This window comes from Opisthocomus hoazin, chromosome 3 (assembly GCF_030867145.1).
Source record: "Opisthocomus hoazin isolate bOpiHoa1 chromosome 3, bOpiHoa1.hap1, whole genome shotgun sequence".
NCBI classification, from domain to species: domain Eukaryota; kingdom Metazoa; phylum Chordata; class Aves; order Opisthocomiformes; family Opisthocomidae; genus Opisthocomus; species Opisthocomus hoazin.
In genome coordinates this window covers 25,579,100-25,604,060 of record NC_134416.1, presented here as the reverse complement: position 1 = coordinate 25,604,060, position 24,961 = coordinate 25,579,100, and the positions used below count along the sequence as shown (strand labels likewise).

General features: G+C 41.2%; 1 protein-coding gene across 3 annotated transcripts in view; it reads right to left on the bottom strand.

Annotated features, from left to right (window-relative positions):
* Positions 1 to 24,961, bottom strand: part of RNF19A (ring finger protein 19A, RBR E3 ubiquitin protein ligase) — a 67,525-nt gene that overhangs the window by 24,358 nt on the left and 18,206 nt on the right. For 2 of the 3 annotated variants that reach the window (XM_075415785.1, XM_075415786.1), the window contains one exon: positions 1,866 to 2,621. In XM_075415785.1, the coding sequence (XP_075271900.1) occupies positions 1,866 to 2,482 (617 nt within the window). In that variant the 5' untranslated portion in view covers positions 2,483 to 2,621. Of the gene's footprint in view, positions 1 to 1,865; positions 2,622 to 3,223; positions 3,328 to 24,961 lie in introns of those variants that run through there. The other variant, XM_075415787.1, reaches the window with a different exon arrangement.

Below are 24,961 nucleotides of genomic sequence, written 5' to 3'. Positions count from 1 at the left end.
CACCACCTATAGGACCTGTTTTTACCCCAAACAGAGTGAAAGACACCTAAAAGAGATACTTACTACTTAACTATTCTTTGTTGTTTCCTGACAACACAGGGGCCCACAGTATAGGAAAAAAAACCTCAAAACATTGTAACAGACTAACTTAGCTTCCCGCCTTTTTTTTTAATCCCCTTCCTCATTTTTTCCATGGAACTTTAACTTCGCTCTGAAGACCCACTTTTTATTTTCGCTCTGCATGGAACTTTAACTTCGCTCTGAAGACCCACTTTTTATTTTTGTAATTATATTATCTATAGCAATTATCATTACAGTTTCTGACCATTGAAATATACTTAGGATTTTTTTTTGGAAACAGGTAACAAAATTGATGCCCAAAAATCAAGGAAGGTGAAAAGTCTCAGTTAAACAAATTTGCCTTAAGTCTACTTACTGAAGTACTAAAAAGGTATCTGAACCACTGAAATATAGTTTAACAGTTCTTATACACTTCCCCTTACCTTCAGTAACAACAGTTTGTCCAGGGTACAACAACTCCGGGGAAACTAGAGCAAAGCATAGTCCTGCCTATCAAATCATGCCTTCTAGTGGTTCTTTTCTTTTGCAGTATCAAAATAATAAGTGCAAGCTGTACTGGTTTTGTCCACATGACAGTTACAAGCTCATGCAACCAATCAATGTCTCAAGTTATTTTTCCTTCTCTGCTCAAACTATACCACAGCAATGCCGTCCACTTTAGACAAGAGGACCTAAGAAACTATCACCTTCCCAGTCCCTGCTTTTTGAAGACCTGCATCAGCAAATTCAATTTCATTTAAAGTATGAAAGCAAAATCATATTTCAAATATGTTTCTTAACATATCATTTGGACTTGAAAGCCTCCTAAACATGAAGCACCTGAACATTAATATCGGAATATGTAATCTACCTAATTGTCAGTCCTATTTTGCTTGCTCTCTTCCAACATTCTTCCTTTTCTTCTTTCTACTTACTACTCATCTGTGAGGCTTTGAAACAGAGATGTCATCTTCTACATGTTTTTAGTGTGCACTGCACATCCAGATTGCAGTCATGGCTATAACCTGTAGACATTCAGATAACAAACAATCTCTGAAGAAGCAACTTGCTGAAGAATGGCATTATGAGACACCAACAGCAGAAAAGCGTGTTGAGCTGCTCAGTAGTATTCAGCCTACTCATGTCAAAATTCAGAATGGTTTCAGAACTGTTAAAGTATTAAAGCGATGTTAAAACATTACATTCCTCAGATGATAAGCAGGAACAAGCTGATTATTATCTTACTTCAGAATCCTGCTGACAGGCAACAAGTGGTGTCTCAACCAGCCACACGATGGAAGATACATGAAGCTGGAGAGGCCTTTTTATTGAAAGTAAACCTTCAATTATTTTTCACAGTTAGAAAAACAACAAAATACCCACTGTGCCTGAACAAATGGATTAAGTAAAAGCACAGTCACCAAATTTTCAAGTCTCTTTAGTCTGAGCTTTGCACTGTTGCCTTGACAGTGCAACATCTTTTTTTTTTGCCTGCTGTAGATACATAGCAACGACCTACCAATAAGTTTCATTGCTGAAATTCCCTCTGTGCAGGAAAAAAAACAACCTCCTACTGGAGGAAGGGTTTTCTTTTGGAAGGTGGGTTGTGGGTTTGTTTCTTCTTGTTGTTTTGGGTTTTGTTTGTTGTCTTTTTTTTTTTTTAGCAGAGAATTCTGCCTGCTACCTACTCGTGCAACACAACAAAATGCTCAACCAAAGCAATTAACTTTTCAAAAAGCATAATGCTATAACATTATCTATTTATGCTGCCACTTTTTTGCAGATATTGGGAAAAACATACATACCCACAATCTGGAGCTGGGCACCACCTACAATCAGGATCTGCAACCAGCCATCGCCTAAGCATAAACTCTTCGTATTTTTCCATCAAGATATCGTCATTCAATATCAAACGAATATCATGAGGGTTAAACCGTTCTGAGCATTCTGGACAGCTAATATTAACTCTGCTCTCGGAGATTTCGATCCGGAGATACTGACGCAAGCAATCCACACAAGATCTATGGTGACAAGTCATTATCTCTGGGAACCTGTCCTTGGAGTGCCGCAAAAGGCACAACGGGCATTCCATGAAGTCTCCACTTGGTTTGCTGCTAGAGGTTGTTCCGTTATCAGAAGAGGTACAAGTGGAGAAAATAGAGTTCTTGTCTGTACACATTTCTGAATGAATACTTTCAATACTTGCAATTCCATCAACACCTCCATTTAAATCCCTAGACTTGCGTTTTGTGTCTTTTCTTCTCCGAAAGAGAGAGCCCAACGAAATTCTTCTTTTCTTTGGTGCCTTTTTAACTGACGGCAAGCTCACAGAGGAAGCAGAAGACTGGAGGTCCCGATCAGAGCCCATTTGCCGATGTAAACTCATGTCTAGGTCACTCATCAGAAATGGGTTAAATTTCATATATAACCCTAATCATTTTTAAGGATCAAAATAACAGAGTCAGAGGATACAGGCATATTATTATGCAATCCAGTTTGAGAGTCTTCATGCAGAGAATTCACACATATCTGCTTCCAGCAATTCTTCAGAGGAATTCCCTCTATTAGGAGGAAAGATAAAAAAAAAGATAATTAGAATCATATCCATCACTTTTGGTTCTAAAAGACTACAGCACTCTAATGACCTGTTATTCATATTACTACCATCTTCTCCTCACCATCTGACCCAATACTACTTTTTGTCAGTTTTTTCTATCCTTTACATCCTTCTCATCTTAACAAGCCTGAAATTTCCCTGTGGCCAGGGAGCATCTTTGTTACATTTAAGCAGTGCAGAGAATGGCATCTCACTCCCTCGCTCCCTAAGGGCAGTGGTGTGTGTGTGCACATGCACACATATGTAGAAATCATCATAATCCAAGCTGACAACTAAGTAAACATATAACAAGTTCTTCCATGAAACATTGCAAGAGGCTTAAAGCATTGGAAACTCTTCTGTTTTCTCTATCTTACATTTTCCACACATGCAATAATGTCATGTACAGACCCAACATAGTTAAAAAAAATGAAAGATTTTTGCATGTGTTTTGAATCCATTGAATTCCAGCAGAACATAAGTCATTGTGGCTAAACAACTCCAGATATTCTCAAAACCTAAGGGTTCTCAGAGAAGCATGTAGAGTGGTATTTATAATGTACGCACCTGAATATTTCAGGAAGCAGAGATGCAGAGTGAGTGACAGCCAACGCTGTCTTGTCCATCAACTTCCACATTGCAATTCAAGCAAAGACTAGAGTTAAGGTTTGAATTTTTCATCATACTGATTTCTATTTTAAAAAAAGCCCCAAAACAGAATCGCATCACATATCAAGCTTCAATTAGTCCCTGTGTACAAGATGATAGAAAAGATTTCCTTCTGTTCCCTGTCGCTTCACCAACTGGCTCCAAGAGGAAAGAGAAAGAAAGATGTTTTCCTGTTTTTTCTCTGACAAAGGAGACTGCTACAGGGACTGGCAGATCACCTCCCACCAGAAACACTAACTTCCCCCAGCCATGCAAATATTTCCACTTCTTGGAAGCTTAGAAAAATTCCTCTTGTACAATCAACTCTCAGTGAACTGCTTCTGTAATAGATGAGTAAGAAGGCATTTCTTATGTGACATCAGTTTTGCGTATCTGGATACAACTACTGCTGGCATCATTTCTTTCCTCAGTGTTTCCCAGCCTACCTACCAGAAAGGGGTGCACTGGGTTTCTATGATTTTACCATAGGACGATAAAATCAGAAACTGGCTACTAAAAATAAGTCAAAAGGTAGAAACAAAGGAATGTGAAGGTGACGACAAAAAACATATAATTATGATAAAAAAATGGAATTTCTAACTTGTACATATTGGTATGGAGAAGATGAAGTGAGATGAAAAACCAACACTGTCTGAGGTGAATGTCTCTCTTTACCAGAGCCCAGGCATCCTGCACACCAGCTAGAGACTGGCTGAGAAACAGCCATATGTTTCGGGACAGGACCACCAAGCTCACAGAATCACAGAATCACAGGGACCTCTGTGGGTCATGCAGTCCAGCTCCCCTGCCGAAGAAGGGTCACCTACAGCAGGCTGCACAGGACCTTGTCCAGGCAGGTCTTGAATATATCCAGAGAAGGGGAATCCACAACCTCCCTGGGCAGCCTGTTCCAGTGCTCCGTCACCCTCAGAGGGAAGAAGTTCTTCCTCATGTTCAGACGGAACTTCCTGTGCTTCCGTTTGTGCCCGTTGCCCCTTGTCCTGTCGCTGGGCATCACTGAAAAGAGTCTGACCCCCTCCTCCTGACACCCACCCTTAACATATTCATAAGCATTTATAAGGTCCCCTCTCAGCCTTCTCTTCTTCAGGCTGAACAAGCCCAGCTCCCTCAGCCTTTCCTTGTAGGAGAGATGCTCCAGTCCCCTCATCATCCTCGTAGCCCTCCACTGGACTCTCTCCAGTAGCTCCTCATCTTTCTTGAACTGGGGAGCCCAGATCTGGACACAGTACTCCAGATGGGGCCTCACCAGGGCAGTGCAGAGGGGAAGGAGAACCTCCCTTGACCTGCTGGCCACACTCCTCTTAATGCACCCCAGGACACCACTGGCCTTCTTGGCAGCCAGGGCACACTGCTGGATCATGGTTAACCTGTCGTCCACCAGGACACCCAGGTCCCTCTCCGCAGAGCTGCTCTCCAGCAGGTCCACCCCAAGCCTGTACTGATGCATGGGGTTGTTCCTCCCCACGTGCAGGACCCTGCATTTGCCCTTGCTGAACAACTTCAGGTTCCTCTCTGCCCAGCTCTCGAGCCTGTCCAGGTCTCACTGAATGGCAGCAGAGCCTTCTGGTGTATCTAGCACTCCTCCTAGTTTTGCGTCAGCAGCAAACTTGCTGAGGGTACACTCTGTCCCCTCATCCAGGTCGTTGATGAAGTTAAACAAGACTGGGCCCAGTACTGACCCCTGAGGGACACCACTTGTTACCGGCCTCCAACTAGACTCAGCGCCGCTGATGACAACCCTCTGAGTTCTGCCATTCAGCCAGTTCTCAATCCACTTCGCCGACCACTCATCCAGCCCACACTTCCTCAGCTTCCCTAGGAGGATGTTATGGGATACTGTGTCAAAAGCCTTGCTGAAGTCAAGGTAGACAACATCCACTGTTCTCCCCTCATCTACCCAGCCAGTCATGCCATCATAGAAAGCTATCATATTGATCAAGCATGATTTCCCCTTGGTGAATCCATGCTGACTACTCCCGATAACCTTCTTTTTCTCCACTTGCTTGTTGATGACCTCCAGGATAAGCTGCTCCATCACCTTTCCTGGGACGGAGGTGAGGCTGACCGGCCTGTAGTTTCCTGGGTCCTCCTTCTTGCCCTTTTTGAAGATTGGAGTGACATTGGCTTTTCTCCAGTCCTCGGGCACTTCTCCTGTCCTCCAGGACCTTTCAAAGATGATGGAGAGTGGCTCAGCAATGACATCCGCCAGCTCCCTCAGCACTCGTAGGTGCATTCCATCGGGGCCCATGGATTTGTGGACATCCAGATTGCTTAAGCAATCTCTCACGGTGGGTCAAGACTAGGAAGTTTCAGAGGAAGACTGACCAGCAGCAGAAACAGGAATTCCTTTCTAAAGCGGGAACACAGAAAGAGCCTACAGGCTGTCAGCTCATCAGAGCAATACGTCCAGCAAAACCACTGCTGGGCCCTCTTCAGGTGACTGCAGCTTAATGTTGTACACGTACTAGCAAGTAGCCAAGTCAACACTACTCAATTTACACTACCAGCCAGTACAGTAGTACCCCACAAGAATACTACCTTCCTCAAGTGTAAGAATTTAAAAGAAAAAAAACCCCACAAACCATCCCCAAACCCACAAACCTACAAACAATAAAATCAACAAAAAAAATCCTCCTTACATCTCCTGGTTTTGCTAAGAAGAGGTCTTACATTTTGGGCCACTAAACTTTTTATTTAAAAAGAAAAAAATCTAAACATTACTATATCCTATTTTTTCAAATGCTGATTTGCAATTTTTTCTTTCCCCCCCCCCCCCAATAAAGGAAAAATCTTACCTCTGTGGAATACTATCCAAAAAAAAAAAAATCTTATTTTATTCCCAGGGTCTAAAATAAAGCATGTTTCAAGAACATAACATACTCTTCCTTCCCTCCTAAACGAACATTTTCAGCCTAAAATGTAGTCAAAAGTAATCCTGGATGCTTTACCTGCTTCTGTTCCCAAAACAAACTCAATAGTTTTACAGCCACTGTTTCTCATTAAATGAACTAAAACATTCATCTAAAGAAAAAAGGTGAAACTGAAAAAAAATGCTTAACAATGATCACAAAATGGAACATCCTTCCCTCTAGGATCCTGGCATAACGTACTGTCACAGACACACACAGTTGGTCGACAGCATCCAAAATATACCACAGATATATAATCCTACAGCCTATGGCTGACGATAAATTAAGTTTATATGTCTAGAAGAGCAAGAATAACCTCGAAAGCATATACTGTAAAAATATATGCTTACTAACATTTGTACGTTCACACAGATATTACCAGGACAGTGGAAATTGCCATCCTCCCTGAGCCGGGAGAGTCCATGACCAACATGAACAGTAAACAAAGCACCCATTTCAGGCAAGAACATGGGTTTTTTAAAACAGAGAAAAAAATAAAATTAAAAAAGTAGGAAGTAAACACAGTAACATAGCCAAGCCTATGACTACAAGCCTTCCCCCTCCTCCCTTTCTCTGGAGAGGAAAGAACGTGTATTACAGCATTTTTGCCAGTTCCAACAGATGTACAAAATCAAGAAATAGCAGCTCTGGTGATGAACCAGTTGCACTCTTTTCTTTTTTTTTTTTTTTTTTTTTTTAATAAACAAAGATTCTCCCATGCTCTAAAGAAAAGAGACCAGTATATCCTCTAGCTCTCTTTGCATAATGAGATCTGATAAGCAGTCTCTCAGAAATAACAGATTGCTCTTCTAAAGAAAGCGGTTAAACTTTGTCAGGCTTTCTGAACAGAGAAGTTCCCGGTTATTTCAGACAATCATCAATTATGCTTTCCAGATTTAAATGCACAAAGCTAGCTTTAAAAGCCATACTCTTCCTTATATAGTAGTATTGGACTGCAGTTTTAGTAACGGCAAAGATGACTTCGCTGAAGTGAAAAGATTCAGCAGACGATTTATTACAGGAAAAAATAAAAACACATGTTACAATGCTAATAATGATCAGAACTGTACAAAATCATAAAAGCCTTACTAGCGCAATCTGGAACACTGGCCAGTTCTCAAGTTGCCCAACACAACACAGCATCTGCATGCTTCTGCTGACAAACAGAAGGAAAAAATATTTGATTCTCTACAGCCAGAGAACACAATGCCTGTATTATTCCAGTAACAATGAGTCCACATGAAGGAGATCATCTGTGTGAAAAATGAAACTCTGAAATCAAAAGACTTGCAACAAGTCAAGACACACAACTGTAGTAATAATAATGAACAATCTGATTTCAAGAGGCAACATCCATAGCAAGTTCTGCATCACCCTCACTGACCAGTATAAACTCTGCCAACGTACAGAAGAAACTAATATGGGCAACAGCAACAGGACAGAAAAACCATACAGAGAGCGTAACTCCTAAAAATGTTCAGTTCACCACTGTCCTCAACATTTCCTCAAAAGCACTTACCGACTACAGAAAAACCATGTTTCTGGCTTCCCACCATGCCTTAAGCCCTACCACAAACACAAATTCCAGCCGTGCTTCGCATTCCGCTCGCGCCACAGACTGCCACAAAATACCAGTTGCCACAGCACAAATACACCTTGTTATTTGAAGATTTCCAAAAACACAAATGACATTTACAGACGTAACTCATGTAAAGCTCAGCACTTAACTGCTATCTGTTTCTTCGGTAATCCTTCCTGAACTGTTTGCTGGAGAAACCTAACTAACATCCAGTTCATTTCCTTCTGTAATTGTTTTTGACCATGCTGCGTTCAGTAAAAGCTATTGCACAAGCTCAACCTGCTGCCTACTCTCCCATTACACGTTCAACCTGGTGTACAGGAGCAACAAATACAGGAATCTCAGGACAAGCAGCTTCACACATACTTGCAAAAGGATGGCAGGCTTCAACACTGTGAAGGAAAGCAGAAAAACCACCATAAACGGCTGCAGCTACATCCTCACTAAAACCCTTAAACATTCCCTCATCTCATTCGTGCTTAAATGACAAATTTAAGCTTTCCCTGTTGCAAGAGAACACTCTTCATTTTAGGCATTTGCTGCTTCTGGCAATTTAATCAAGCACTGACTTTGTGTTAGCATACTGAAAGCTATTTCTTGATTAAAATCGACTACTAACAGCTTCCTTCTCCGACATCTGTAATTCCCAACTTCTATACTCTGTAGGTGCTTTCCGAGATGCACTGCTCCAGCTTACAGAGAGCTGTAACAAAAAAACCCCAGAGCTTGAAGTTCATCCACCGACAATGCATCACAGATCTGAAATACATTTCTGCCTCCCTCCAGTGAGCATCTCCTGTCAATCACATAGTATCCTGGAATTTCTAAGCTGTGATGTTCGGAGATGCCTCTGAGGCATCAAAAACATGTTTTCCTTTTCATTTACCCCATGGTGCAAGAACTGTACAAATAGTGGAATATATAAAACACACGCATGCAAAAGCTTACACTACTCAAATACCAACGCACAGGATTTTTTGTTTCAATGGGCGTTCTTTAAATTCATTCCACAATAGTTTTTAAATTGGGTGAAAGCACCCAAATACTTTTGCCTGAGGATTTCTAAAAGGATATACCCCTACTCACTTTACACATGCCCCAGGTTCGACTAAAAGTCCGGTATCACTAAGAGTTAAAACAGAGTGAGGAACAGCCTGAAAGAGCTTAACAAGTTTGACAGCTATGCGTTTCCGTAGCACCATGTCCTATTAAAAACCCCCACCTTATTCACGTCAATGCACATGGTGTCAGAGCATGCTACGACTGTTACTTAGTTTAATCACAGATTTAGTACAAGCAGAACCAACACTTTACAACTTGGAAGTAAACAAATTGAAATTACGTCAAAACAACAAAGGTTCTGGCAGAGCCTTTATAAGCACTGAGCTGAAAAACAAAATCCTTTAATGGTAACATAATGCAGCATAGGTGAAACGCTTAATTGCAACAATTAGAATGCACATAACTCCTTCAATGTATTTCCCCTCAAAAAATAAAATTAAGAATGGTTAAATTTTCCATTTAATGTTTAGAAGACTGTAAGGATACTTAAATTTAATTTGTGTGGGGTTTTTTGACGTTTTCTAACTTTGATTTCTAATAAAAGGTGAAATTAAAGGGTTGATACTATTTGGATTAAACACAAAGTTTATTCTATATAAGAAAGTCAACAAATACATATCAGAAGAATTCTGAAGCTTTTAAAATGAATCCAGACTTACAGATACTCATCAAACATTTACAGTGATTTGTTACAGGATGTCAGGATGCAAAGATGTAAAGTCAAAGTGACTTACATAATTCATTTAACTCAAACTGAGCTATATACAACTACTTTAAAAATATACTCATGTAAGTTTTACTTCATTATGGCTTTTCTCTTTCGAAAAGGAGGGCACCAGTATGGTAGTTTAAGTCTTTAAAAATTGATCTACACAAAAAGTAATTCTTATCTTTCAGATGCTTTTGCAGGAAGATATCTTTTACTTTGCTGTATTGCTTTGCTCTAAGAGCCACGTTATGTGAATGCTTCTCTGAAAGCACAAAGACCATTCATTAGCCAGAGTTGCTTCTACTACTACTAGATTTTTTTCAGAGCGAAAATTACTTGATCATTTAGTTAATTAGGCTTTCACTTCTTTATGCATATGATGGACTACTGATGGCTGCACAGAGGCCATTCAAAAATAGGAGTCCCAAATCCACAACTGACCGAAGACAAGTTTTTCGAAATCTTTAGAAATCTGTCATATCTAGTCTCAAACTTTAAATATCATCTTTAAAGAACAGAAGAACAGCTTCAGTGAAATAATTTAACTTTTTAAATTTATGCAAATTCAAAAGACTGGGAGTTGAGTTGCCTGCAAGTACCATACCAAGCATTCACTCACTCACTTCACACTGGAGCTTGCTGCAGGCTCAGTGAAGGTGCTGACAATATTTGTGACATGCCCGTATCAGCACAGAACTGATAAGCAGAGTAAGGCACTTATCCCTAAACTGAAAGGAAGTCAAACCCTCTGGGACAAGGCAGCTTGACACACGTAGGCCATTAGAATAGTGCCAAGTGAGAAACAAGGGATCTTCCAGAAGCAAAAGGACTTGCTTCAACATGTGGGAGTTTCTATAATGCAGAGTCAGTTTTCTTCAGGAAAGTCTTCTAACAATTAGGATCAGTTTAGAGACACTATGTAATGCTTTGTTAAAACTAAACAAAGGACCACTACTAGATACCAAAAGCAGACAGGAGATTAGAGCAATTCCCTCATCACATGCAAGCCTTTCCTTTCAGCTGTTAAACTGCACTGCAACTAGCATGTTCACTAAAACATCTCTCAAACATACATTAAAGTAAAACATTATAGTTTCTCTAATCAAGTTTATGTTGAGATTATTACTCCGTATTCTAACCTATGTTATGAAACTCCTGATATTCACAGATACTATTATACAAGACTTTAAGAGAAAAACACTGGTGAGGCAGATGTATTTTAATCTCTTAAAAATCTACATACTGCACTGTTACCACGTCCCAGTTTATTCTGATTGCACTTCAGTTTTCCTTAAAGTCCTGTGTCAGTTATCTGGAAGTTCTATTTTCACGTACAGAACAAAGAAATATTGTTTGTAGAACAATGAAGCAAATAGACAGACTATGAACCCGCTTGGGCTCAAAGCCTGAAACAGTCAGACTGACCGAGCATTAAAAGACTGACATTATTTAAAAAACACAGAAGCCTGCAGAGTACACACTGCAGAATTGCCAAAAGTTAACTGATATACAATGTTCTATTTTAAAATTCATAATGGTATGTAGCACACGACAAACCAATCCTGACAGCTAGAAAAATCTTCAACAGCTTATTAAAAAAAGAGTTATGCTTCTTCCTTAGAAATTCATGCGCAATACATCCTGTACCATGTGTCCATGACAGCCGCTATTAGGAAAGGAAGCCTTGCAAGCTGCTCAGCACATTCTGAACTTCTCTGAAAACTGACAGCCGACTCCAGCAAAACTGCTCCTCTTGCAGATAACGCTTGTTAAGACAGTACACTTAAAGCGCTTCTCCTCAGTCTGGTTGGTTTTTGTTGGTTTTTTTTTTTTTGGTCACTATCCTTTCAAACCCCAAAGGAACACAGCAGAATCAAACAAAACTGCTTAGGAGAGAAACCTCTTCTCCTCTATGATTCAAATGTTCAGCAAAAGATTTCATCAGTACTTTCATAAGCAAGGTCAGCCATGGTAAGATGGAGCCCCTCTTAACGGCCCACATTGTCCTTTTGCTAACAAACAGCAAACAGGCAAGAATTCCTTAAGTTCTAAAAATGTTAATTTTCCAAACCAGCAGCATTAAATCTGAGTATATTGAGTGCAGTGGTTGACCAAAGCTAAGAACTCCGTGGAGAGATGCTTTCTACTTGTCAATCTCCAGGCCTACATCTGTTGCAAATAAGACTAACGGGATCAATTTTTCCTTATCTAACTCAGCAGGGCAGTCTTAGTTCAACCATGCACTCGCTCGCTGTGTCAAAAGCTTAGCCTATGTACTGTGGTGCATTAGTATAAGCAAATGTACACCAAACTCTGCCAATAGAAACCAAAGTCTTTGAAACACTGAGGGGAAAAATAAAAGGAAGGAAAACAAAACATCATCAGAACTTTTAACTATTTAAATCCTTTAATCATTAAAATCCTCACACTAGTATAACTTTTTTCATGCGTAAGTGATGAGAATGTATTCTCTTTGTGCAATGATGGGCATATATTTTCACTTCTGAATACTGTGGAGAGATTATATTATATATATACACATTGAAGTAATGTTCTAAAACATCTGACTAGCTAGTTGTCTGGAAAGAACACTACAGGAAGCAACACTACAGGATTAAAAACTGCACAGGCTGTCCATGCATCAAAAAAGTTTTAATCTAATTGTGTTAATACCTTCATTTAAACTAAGCACTCTTTCTGATCATCAGCTGAAAAGAAAATTAGCCTGTATGAATGAATCATTCAAGAGACTAACAAATGACTGCTTGACCTGCCCGAGACAAAATTCCCATAAACCCAAAATCCTTCCCATCCCTAAAGTAAAAATATACCATAAATTCTGCTTTTAAAATCCTAATCATCTGTAAGAGCAATCAAAATCAAAGAACTAAGGAACTTAATTCTGAATTCTGCCTTCTGTGAATGCTTATGCAGTACAAACAGATCCAGATACTTCATCAATGCAGTCTCTAACAAAAGCATAAAAGAAACAAAGTAAATTATCTGGCAACAGCAATAGGAAGACAATCCCAAAGTGAATTTTCAGAGTTTTTTAGCTCTGTATTATTGCAGTTGAAAGCAAGTATTCCCCACTTCTGCTCTTACTCTTTACTGCTGAATGACACCTCAGAACTCACTGCAGCTGCTTTTTATTTTAAACTATACATTGCAAAATAACCAGAGTAAACATACACACTAGTGAAATAATATCAGGAAGTTTAGTTTCCTGCAGTGTCACCAATCCTGCAAGTGGAAAACATTGCAACACTCTTGAACGCTGAGATCATTCCTACAGAAAAACTGCTCCAAAATGAAAATAAGACTTACAAATTTCCAGAATACGCAGATGTAACTTCAGGTCTGTAATTTTCCCCAACCAAAGAGTAATAGCTACAATACTGAATTCTGACAAGCTTTTGTTTTCAAGCAGGCTTTAAAGTCTGCCCTACTATAAAAACAAACCAAATAAAATGTATCAAGATATAAGGTGAGACGAATACTGTAATAGAGGGATTTGAAACTAAGAACAGGAGTGCAAGAGAGCACACAGACAGAGCTTGAACAGCATATATGGCAGAGAGATAGCAGCTTAGGGGGATATAAGAAGCAACAGATCTCAGTTCCTGGTTCCTACTGATTTTTAAAATTCAGCAAGAGCCAGAGGCTTGTCTTGCACTGAGGAAAGATATTATCGACCAGCTGACCGGCAGCATCTTCCAGCTTTCTTTTTTCTCTGGTGCAACTAACCTCTAGTTTCAGGGTGTGGGAGAAAGAAAAAAAAAACCAACCACCCCAAAAACCCATCAAATGTGCACAGATCTTGAAATAGCTTCGCCTCAAAATAAGTAGTGCTGGAAACTATTAATGGATTACTTTTTAATCCTCTGGTGCTATTTTACCAGTTTTACTAACAAAACAGATATACAGTTATACGTTGGATAAAATCTATAAAGTAAAATAACTAAAGTAACTAAAAGTGAGCAAGTTAGTAAGAGTTTTGAATTCTTTCAGCGAGATCAAGTCAAGCTGTGTTAGCTTACCATGGGGATTGGATAAGAACTTGGTCACAGTTGCTAAAAGCCACTGTGACAACTCACAGCACTTATAAGCCACTGTAAGCCAACAGCATCTCAGCCCTTGAGAACTGAATAGCTATTGTGCATTGGTCTCATCTGATGTGTCTTTACTGAGAAACTAATAATTTTGTTAAATATAATTCAATATAAAACTTTCAGAAAAGCTTGGGTGATGGAGAGAATAACCCATGCTAGACTATTCTAGCAGCAGCAGGTCCAGGATAGAGACAGGAACTATGACAGTTTTCTGAACTCCACTATGGCTAATCCCAAAACTGATGAACCTGCCCTTGGGTCAGAATCACAGAACAGCAGGGGTTGGAAGGGACCTCTGTGGATCATCTAGTCCAACTCCCCTGCCGAAGAAGGGTCACCCACAGCAGGCTGCAGAGGACCTTGTCCAGGCGGGTAACCTGTGCCAGGGCTCCGTCACCCTGAAAGTACTGGAACTTCTATGCTTCAGTTTGTGCCCGTTGCCCCTTGTCCTGTCGCTGGGCATCACTGAAAAGAGTCTGGACCCATCCTCCTGACACCCACCCTTAAGACATTTATAGGCATTTATAAAGTCCCCTCTCAGCCTTCTCTTCTTCAGGCTGAACAAGCCCAGCTCCCTCAGCCTTTCCTTGTAGGAGAGATGCTCCAGTCCCCTCACCATCCTCGTAGCCCTCCGCTGGACTCTCTCCAGTACCTCCTCATCTTTCTTGAACTGGGGAGCCCAGAACTGGACACAGTACTCCAGATGGGGCCTCCCTAGGGCAGTGTAGAGGGGAAGGAGAACCTCCCTCGACCTGCTGGCCACACTCCTCTTAATGCACACTGCTAGCTCATGGTCAACTTGTCGCCCACCAGCACACCCAGGTCCCTCTCCACAGAGCTGCTCTCCAGCAGGTCCACCCCGCGCCTGTACTGGTGCATGGGGTTGTTCCTCCCCAGGTGCAGGATTCTGCACTTGCCCTTGTTGAACAACTTCAGGTTCTTCTGCACCCAACTCTCCAGCCTGTCCAGGTCTCACTGGATGGCAGCACAGCCTTCCAGTGTACCAGCCACTCTTCCCAGTTTTCTGTGATCAGGTCAGGTACAAAGTTACACCAGCGTAACTAACTGCTCCTGTTCACTCAAGAAGCAAGATTAATGCAAAACCTAATGTAACATGGCCAATTCTACTGCTGCCTGGCCTATGAACTTATTCGATCAGTATGTGTGCTGAAAAATCCTGCATGAATGTACTTCAAATCACCAAGTCTGTTTTTCATTTAATGATAGCTCTAGTTAAACTGGTGCAATACCAAATACAGACCAAGATCAAAAAAAAAGGAATGAACAACTGCGAGACAGGTGTTCAAAAAACATGTAGATATGGCACTTCAGGACATGGTTTAGCAGGCATGGTGGTGTTGGGTTGACCATTGGACTTGATGATCATATAGGTCTTTTCCAACCTTAATGATTCTATGAAAAACAAAGACAGGGAAAGGTCTAGCCAGGGAAACAAAAATACTCCATCCTGCCAGGAACAGTGCCTCTAGCTTCCAGACAGGAAACGCTTACTGCCTCCAGAAAAACCACTGGCGTCAGGAAACAGCAGAAGTACCACGAAACTTATCTCACAGCCGAAACTAACGTGGAATGAGAGGAGAACACTAGAAAAGCAAGGTAAAGACTAACTGTCTGGCTATCAAACAGATCTTTGCTTACAAATAAGTAAGGTGAAAATTTCTACTTTACTGATGCTTCTTTTGGGGAAAGAATTAGTAAAAAGGATTCTTCCAGTCCTGCTGAAAATAAACAAAAAAGGCTAGGCTGAAAAGATAGAGCCCATTCAGCATAGACTGGGCAAGAGAAGGGGAATGATCTAGCAGCCTTTACAGACAGACTCCACTGGCATTATAAAGAGTGCAAACACTAGTTAAAAAGCACAAAGCAAGAAAAAGCTGAATGTTTGTCATTTAATGTATATCTGATGTTGCACCTATGCTGGATATACAATATATGCCAACAGGAGGAGTTATTCTGGCAGCACAGTTATTCCACCAACAATAACATCATATACTATGCCAGAAAATATGCCATGTCAGCACACAGCAGGATTTAGCCAGGTTGATGCGACTTTTTCCAAACATTTTTCACTGACAGCAACACAGTAACTGTAACATAGACTGGGGACTAAGCAGAGTTTCCGTATGCAAAAAATTGCTGTATCAAATGGCTAGAGAAGTTAGTGCAAAAACACCTACTCGTGGCTTTGAAGACTTAATCTTGTGAAACTTTCTCAGTCCTCATAGCCTCCTTAATGGTATTCAAGCACAAAGGAACATGGGGGAGTTTGTGAATCCCCTGTAAGCCACTGCACATTAGCCAGAGGCCTCTCAGTCCTATACTTCAGGCGATGCTCTGGGTCACACGGTGCTGATGAAACCTTCGCAGTGCTGCGACATTCTGGATTGCCAGAATGCTTCACACCCAAACTTCACGAAAAAAACAACCCCACAAACCAAAACTCAAAGGTTCCTTGCTGTGCTTAATAAATTTAGCAACAGAATACAAAGTGAGAATAAAATGCACGGGACCTACAGTGCTTTTCCTCTGCCAGCTGAGGAGTGCTGCAGCAGTGCTTGATGGCACACTCAGCGAGCAACTGCCAGAAAGGAGAAAAAGAAGTGTGGGTCAAGATGCGTCTGAACTATTCCATTTACTCCATGACTTTTAAATTAGCAAGTTACACCTCCGTTGCCAGGCCCCTCAACACAGGGAGTATTTCTGAAACACAGCTCCCCTCCCTTCATGCTTTTCAGGAGGGATTACAAAGCCTGTTTCCCCCAGCACTTTCCCCCTCCACACCCCACACCCCCTTTTACACATGCAAACTCACACGTTCTCTCACACGTCTTCAAATACACTTTGCTGGATTTTACTTTTTTCCCTTCACACAACTCATCTTAAACAGCTCTTTCTACACAATTACAGAAACATCATGATTTAGGCCCCTTTGTGCGACAGACTGTGACACATCATCCATTTCAAACTATTACAGGCACAAAAGAAAAAAATGAAGCAAGCATAATGCAATTCCTAGAAAAGCTACTGTGCGTATTTTCTCCATTATTTAGAACAGCTAAACATTTTCTAACTATAGTCTCCAAACAAACCTGTGTTATTTCAGGTTCTGAGGTAAAACCACACTTTGTGGTTTTTAAATAGTAACACTGGTAATATGCCTTCAATTACACCTTTTTTAGTAAAACTTTAAAAACCCCAACACCTTAAATCAGATTTAAAAGCTTCCTAGACCACAGAAACATCACATCTGGTAAACTGAATTAGTACAGAAGATACCGCCTCAGGCCAAGAGTACTTGTTAGCTTAAATTTGAGATACAGTCCTCAAACATCGGGATGATTTTTTTCCTCCAAAAAGCAGAGTAAATAATTTGTAAACATTACAAAAGCTTCTTGTTTATTTTTTAAATCAGCTGCAATCCTCCAACTTGACTTTGAATCCCGTCACAGTGACACCCGCAGTGCTGCTCTGATGGCCTTAAATATAGCTCTCCTGAGCCGTCTGCATCCAGATAAATCTTAGATGAAACAAGTATCTTAAATTGAATGTAACACATAGGCTTTCAAGTTTATTTCCAAGTCAAAGGTATTTGTTTAATCAGCAATAACAAAAGTCAATCCTCTGTTCGCCTTCAACATAAAATACCACTTTCTCTGTGAATTTATGATCTGCCACAGTGCCTTTCAGTCCTTGCTTTCTTTCTACTTGCAAGTTGATCATTATGAATTTCAAAGTGCAGTAGATGATTACACTGATTTCTTTTCTTGCTGCTTATCTAAACCTAGTGTCAACACTGGAAAAAAGTTACTTAGCGACACATGTAGTTTGCTTCTGAAATATATCTTCACTTGGAACACCAGCAAAGAACGGTTACTGTAATCTCAGTTTAAACAGCTAAAAGCAATATCCCACAAGTCAAGAGTGTCCAGCACAAACATTTACAAAATAACATGAAATGTCTGTAATAAACAAATGGGACAATACGTAGTTCTTCAAGTACCTTTTCTACCCACAAAAGATATCCACTGAGTAGCAGGCTACAAACACCATTCACAATGATTACCCACCCCCCCCAAACTCTGCTTCAACTCCAGCATACCATTACCCACAACAACCGGACCGACTGAACATGCACAATGCAAAACCTCACCCTAACTCTGCTGACGCCACAGTTTTCTTGCCAACAGATGCTTTGGAACTAGTTACATAGCACAACGGAGGTTTAATGTAACTCACAGGTTGGATTCCTGAACTGGAAAACAAATGCAGAAGAGTAGCAAGAGGGAGAGGACAAATTCAATTTATCAGGCTGAGACTACAGCTGTATTGGGCACAGTCTCTCCATGTGACTGGCTCATTTTCCAGGCTTCAGGTAAATTCTCTGGATCAGGCAGAGCCAGGAAGAGAACAAAGCACTGGAGGTAAGAGCCGAAGAGGTCAGCTGGAGCAACCAGCAGCGACCAGAGAGTGCTGCCCTGTTCATGTCCTCCCAGCCGGTCACAGCGGCTCGGCAGGAACGCAGCACAAGCCCTCAGCTAGCACACCTTGTCCCTTCGGGCCACACAGCCTGACCCAGGCAAAATAAGGGCAGACAGCAGTACATTTGTCTTCTTTTCCATCTTCAAAAACAGAACAGATGTCTCAAGTAAGAAACAGTCATTTGAATTACACTAAAAGCAGAAATTGGAGCCAAAGCTAACAGTTTGTATACTCTGCAGATCACTTCAGACTAAGGGATTCCCGAAACTGCCTGCAGACAACGGGTCCAATCACACTGGCTGTCTAGGGAACAAACAGTAACACTACAAAGATCTCAGAAATTAACTGAGAAGCATCCTCTATTCACTCAGCTTTTTACAGCTGGCAGGGGCCAACTCTGCTCCAACACAACACACCAATAACATTCTGAATTTGCACTCAGGAAGGTAGCATTCACTCTCAGCAAGCCACATACAGACACAAAGCACATTCGCAAGTGTGACAGCTCATGGCACAGATCCTCAAACTTGAGCTTGCACACAGGACATCCACAGCCACCTCACTGCAGAAGGACCTTGCAAGCCACCTTCACACCTTACTCTCAGCTACCTACACACATTTATAATAAAAGGCTCCTCACTTCTATCAGAGCTTCCACCAGACATACACCGAGTGCTACAGGAAACAGAAGAACCCTCGCAGAGGACAGGAGTAGCTAAAACAAACTTACAACATGGAATTTACAAACCTGCACATGAACATAAGGACAACTACATTTAGCTTCCACAGCCACTGACAATATGACTTGGTTCTTGAACGAAAATCAGCTCCTGGGAGAAAAAATGAGCATCCGACAGAGAAACCAGAAAAACCAGAGAAGATATTGACATTCGAATGAAAACCAACCGCAAAGAGCTTCAAGTTTCATATTCACAAAGGGCCACGTCTGCCTCTAGATAACCTGGTAACACTATCAAACATTACCTGGAGTTAACTATAGTTTACTAAGAGATCCCGTTCCAACTCAGTGGACTGTGATCTGGACAAACCTGTATTTGCGTTTGCCATCTCCCAGCAAGACCGGATCAATACAATCTACCTTGACACAGTGCTGGCTGTTCTTTGGAGAGTCCAGCTATCACAGCTTGCTTTCCCTCAGCTGCAAGGATTACCACACAGGTATAAATCCTAGGCTCTGGTCTCAATCCAGACCTTTCCTCCAGCTATTGAAACAAATTCAAAAAATGCTGTATGTTTTCTTGGAGAAGTGGGGAGGAGGAAACAGCCAGGGTAAACAAACTTCAAAACTACTTAAAGTTTCAAGAATGGAGCGTTAGCACCAGCTCCATTCTTCAGGCAGCACAGAACTGCATACAGTGAAGGTGAAACATGTGTGCAAGAGATTAATTTTCTCCCAAGATCTGCCTTATAACACAGGACAAAACTTCCACAGAATTAATAAATTTCCTTAATCACTGTTTTGTATTTGAATTGTACTTCTCTAACCTTGTTACACTGCAATATGCATGTGGTTTCCTTGCTACAGCTAGCATGAGACAAAAAATGAATCATGCGCTGTAACAGTGCCAAAATAAGAGAATAAAGGAGGCCCAATCACTGTTATTGAAGAGTGCAAGTGCCCTGTAAAAACCTCAGCTGCACATCTGTTTCCATAGTACAGAGAAAGGATTAACTTTTTCAGTGATTTTGAAATGTAAAAACTTAAACTGAAAAATAAGGCACATAAAATGTCAAAAAAGTTCTAGTAGTCTAGAAATGAGACATTTTAATCAGATCATTTTACCATTGGTTAAGTTGTTAAAATAGGAATTTTTATGATATAATAGTTATTTAGAAGCTTCAAGTCTGTGATTCAAAACAGTAGATACTTCCACAAATTTTATTTACTTTGCAAAAAAATGCAAGTTTTTTACATCTCTGGTGTATATTAAGTCTGTTTTCAGTAAGGAGGGTTTATACACTATTTGCTAATTACTCAACTCTGCATAAAAAAGACCACAAATGGTAACTGAAAAGTTATTCAGAAACAAATTCTGAAGTTCTCTTAGCTGCTCTTTCCATCCTGTTCTCCTTTTCCCGCTCCCACCTTTTAAGATTACCATTACCAATATAGGTATTCACAACAATTCGCTTTCTGTGCTTATTTTTGACCTTTTTGATTTGCAATGCCACTGTTCAGCACACATCCTCATATCATTCTACTGACTGAAAGCTATCAAATACTGGACTGAAGGAACGCAAATGATTCCTCACTCTTTTAAAGTCACATGCAACTACAGAAGTACTCTGCTGCCAACTTTTAGCCACTATTATTAAAGAATCCTCCTTAGAAGAGCAAAACTGTTGTTACCCACCAAAAGAAAACCATCACCTTGTAGCTACCAGTTGTCTAACTACGAGAGCTGTGCAACAGAATTTAAGGAAACAGAAATGCCAAGGTACATTCAGAAGTATTCCAACATCAAAATAGGTAGAGAATACGAATAATAAATGCAAATAAAATAGAACAACTATCTGCCAAGTCAACTTGCACATACAACTGTCCAAAAAGGAACTGTTCCATTGCAAGACTGTCATTGTTTACTTATGCTAGCAAGCCTTAACTCAAACTAAAACGTACGCTGAGTGCAGCCTTTTTAAATAACTGCTGGTCAGGCTGACGTTGTCCCATACTGGGAAGATAACAGCTACATTCAAAAAGATACCACTTTGTTTAAATTTAAATTTTGATGTAACTGGAGTAGTTTATATCTGCCCTCACTTCCCCATTAGAGAGGCTACAGCAGCTTCAGCTACATTTGCAGCTTTTCAATGGAAAAGGAGATAGTTTGTGTCAGAAACAACGAACAAGTTATTAAAACTTAACAGCTTTCCCTGGCCAGGTATAATACCTCTCGTTTCTATTTAACATCCTCCAAATGTCCAGTCACAGAGTCAGCTCAGAAACACAATACTAGAGAGGGTCGTGCTGCTGAGACAGAAGTGGGGAGAGGAAAAGGAGAAAGACAGATGAAATATGAAATGGGTGGAGTAAAAGATAAGCTACCAGAGAAGCCACAAGTCTCTACAACTCACACGCTGATGCAATATTGTTTATTCACTAATTTCACTTCACCGAAAACAGCACTGGTCCCAGTGCTGTTAAACATCTTTGTTGGCAATGTGGACAGTGCAACTGAGTGCACCCTCAGCAAGCTTGCTGATGACACCAAGCTGCCTGGTGCGGTCGACACACTGGAGGGAAGCGATGCCATCCTGAGGGATCTGGACAGGGTGGAGAGGTGGGCCCATGTGAACCTTACGAAGTTCAACAAGGCCAAGTGCAAGGTCCTGCACATGGGTCAAGGCAACCCCCGCTATCAATACAGGCTGAGGGATGAAGGGATTGAGAGTAGTACTGTAGAAGAGGACTTGGGGCTACTGACAGATGAAAAGCTGGACATGAACCACCAGTGTGCACTCGCAGCCCAGAAGGCCAACCGTATCCTGGGCTGCATCAAGAGAAGTGTGGCCAGCAGGTCGAGGGAGGGGATTCTGCCCCTCCGCTCTGATCTGGTGAGACCCCATCTGGAGTCCTGTGTCCAGCTCTGAAGCCTCCAGCATAAGAAGGACATGAAGCTGTTGGAGTGGGTCCAGAGGAGGGCCATAAAAATGGCCAGGAAGATGGAACACCTCTCCTATGAGGAAAGGCTGAGAGAGTTGGGGCTGTTCAGCCTGGAAATGAGAAGGCTGCAGGGAGACCTTACTGCAGCCTTTCAGTACCTGAAGAGGCCTACAAGAAAGCTGGAGAGGGACTTTTTACAAGGGACAAGCAGCAACAGCTTCAGGCTGAAAGAGGGCAGATTTAGATTAGATATCAGGAAGAAATTCCTTATTATGAGAGTGGTGAGGTACGGGAACAGGTTGCCCAGAGAAGCTGTGGATGCCCCTCCCTTGAAGTGTTCAAGGCCAGGCTGGATGGGGCTTCGAGCAACCTGGTCTAGTGGAAAGTGTCCCTGCTCATGGCAGGGGGGTTGGAACCAGATGATCTTTAAGGTCCCTTCCAACCCAAACCATTCTATGATTCTATAACACTGTGCTATACAAATTAACAAGAGGAGAATGTGACAAATTGTTGTCAGTACAGTAAGGGAAAAAAAAGTAATGTTTTTTAGTAGATGTCCTTTATTTCATTAGGCATTCTCTTAGCCTAGCGTAAAATAATTGTGTAAGTGACATCATCTACTTCCTTCTTAAGACTGGCCTTGATAACAAAGAAGGAAATTAATAGGCAAGTTTGGATCATGCCTGTTTCAGCATTTGTGACAACTAGCATTCCTACTTTAACTTTCTGTCTTAGTAAGGACACCTTTTCTAATCCTTTTACATTTGTCTAGAGTATCAAGATACACCAAGAAAGCAGAGCTATCGAGCTTTTTTCTAGCAACTAGGACAATAAAAATTTTGTATTAAGATGTTTTTCATGTAGAATCAAGTATTTTCCATAGTGTACTTAACTATACTACATAAAAGCCCAATACAGCCATGCCACACCTGGCAGGAATAGCACAGCAAGGCTACCACAATCACATTGCAAGTGCTAATGTGGTTACAGGAGACAGTATCTTATCCTTTTTCTGCCCGCTAGAAAGCCTTTGCCCCAATAAATAAGTTATCTGCTTCTGACACACAACATTATCAAATACTCAATGGATAAGAGAGGCACACAAAGCTACACTAAGAACTGTTTTGACATTTAACATTGCACACCCGAGGGCTCAAAAATTAAGGATACCAGAATGCAAGGTGTCCATAAAAATTAACTTCAGCATCCTCCATCCATCCACTGGATTGTGTGGTTGATGCACTGGAAGGCAATGCAAACGTTGGTCCAGTCTCAGCACATATGAGGGCTGGATGTGAGTATCTGATCCTCGTCACCAATTTCAGGGACATCAGGACATCTCTTGCCCTGTCCATAAGGGAGATCCAACTGCCAGGGTGCTGCAGGCAGATGTGTAGATTACGTGGGGCCAGTTGCTTCCCACCCAAGCAGCTGGCTGCTTACTACAGGAAAAAGCTGCAAGTATAGCACCAGGTAGCTGAACTCTATTGAGATAAGATGGAAGACACTTGCTGTTTGGATTGCTGCTCTAGAAGCCATTTCCAGGTCTCGAGGAGAAGGGCACCAAGCCAGGTGGAAGTATCCTAAAGGCTGGGTCTGGCTTCTGAACTTCCTGTAAGATCACACAGGCATACCGATTTTTCTGGAGCTGGCCTCATTTCATGGATGGCTATTTCATATTTCCTTATTAAAAAAGGCCCCATACCTTATGTATTGTACATTTTTTGCTTTACAACAACATTATACTACACTGAATTCTCAAATGCGACACAAGTCCATAAGACATTTTTACCTAACTAGAGGCTTGAAAAACAGGTCAACCTTCAGAGTACTCCTGTGAAATCTTCACAGTAATTCTGCAATGGAAGATTGTTTTTCCAAGTTTGCAAAATGAGAAACAGACACCAAGGCTAAAACCACCACCTGAAATAAGATATTGCAGGCTGCCGAAGTTGTAAGGCTGTTTTGTGTCAGTATAGGATTGTATAGGTTCAAAACTTAGCACTGTCAACAATAGCTACCTGCAGATCAACATCTCAATGTCTAAAGAAGGGCATACAGGAAAACAAATTACTTTATAAGGGCCTTGCCCAACACCACATAAACACTCTATCAATGAGGCTATCACAGACAACCCATTCTAGCATTTCCTATCCTAAGTTTATACCCCAGTACGCTCCAAAAAAATGTGGCTGTTGTCTGTAACAATTTAAATATCAACAATATTTTTTCTGATGTTAGGGCATGAGAATGTTCTCCTACACAAATTTTATACAATTTAGTAATGTGCAGACACCAGATGAAAAGACTTAGCTAGCATTATCTAGAATTACTCTATCTTTGAAACTTTTATCCCCACAACAGATTTGATTAGAAACACACTGGCTAGCACTGAAGATGAAAACAACCCTAGAAGAATGCCTTCCCTCAAGGAGGCTACAGTCTGCTGTGGTGCTTTTCAAACCAGGGGTTGTGGAATACATCTCAGTGGAAGAACACAAGAAACTGCAATAAATCCATGCTCCTGTAACCGCAGACACAGGGTGGTAAGCTTAGAGGGCTATCCAGGGCTAAGCTTCATTTAGCCTTCCCATTCCTCTCTCTCCAGGAACTGAACCCACATGACACTGTGTCAGCCCAGACATTGGCCAGTACTTAGCAGGGGTTAAGCATAATACCTGTGAACAGTCTTGTCTTTCCTTCTGTCATTTTCTTTTGCAGATGCTCAACTCTGAGAGCTACAAACACACACGTATGGCAGAAGGGGAACAATAGTGGGAAACAGGGGAAAGCTATCATAAAAAGAAGGGAGATTTGATCTAAAAAAAAGATTAAAAGCATCTGTTTCAGTAATTTCAGCCTTCATCACCCTCAATTCCTCCATCCCAGCACGCATCCTTTTCCTCCTACTCTTCCTCAAGGCATACACATATCCCTTTTCCTTCTGCCTCCTCTTGTTGCCTCTACCCACCACCTTCTCCTATACTTCCTCTAAACTGGAGGTAGGCATCTCCTACTTTGTCTCAAGCCTCTTAACCTGGCAGAGAACCAAGAGCAGTGGAAGCATTCCCCCTCCTCACTTGGGTCTCTCATTACTGACTTGATGTCTGGCAGCTGGGACACAAAATTTCAGTATCTCA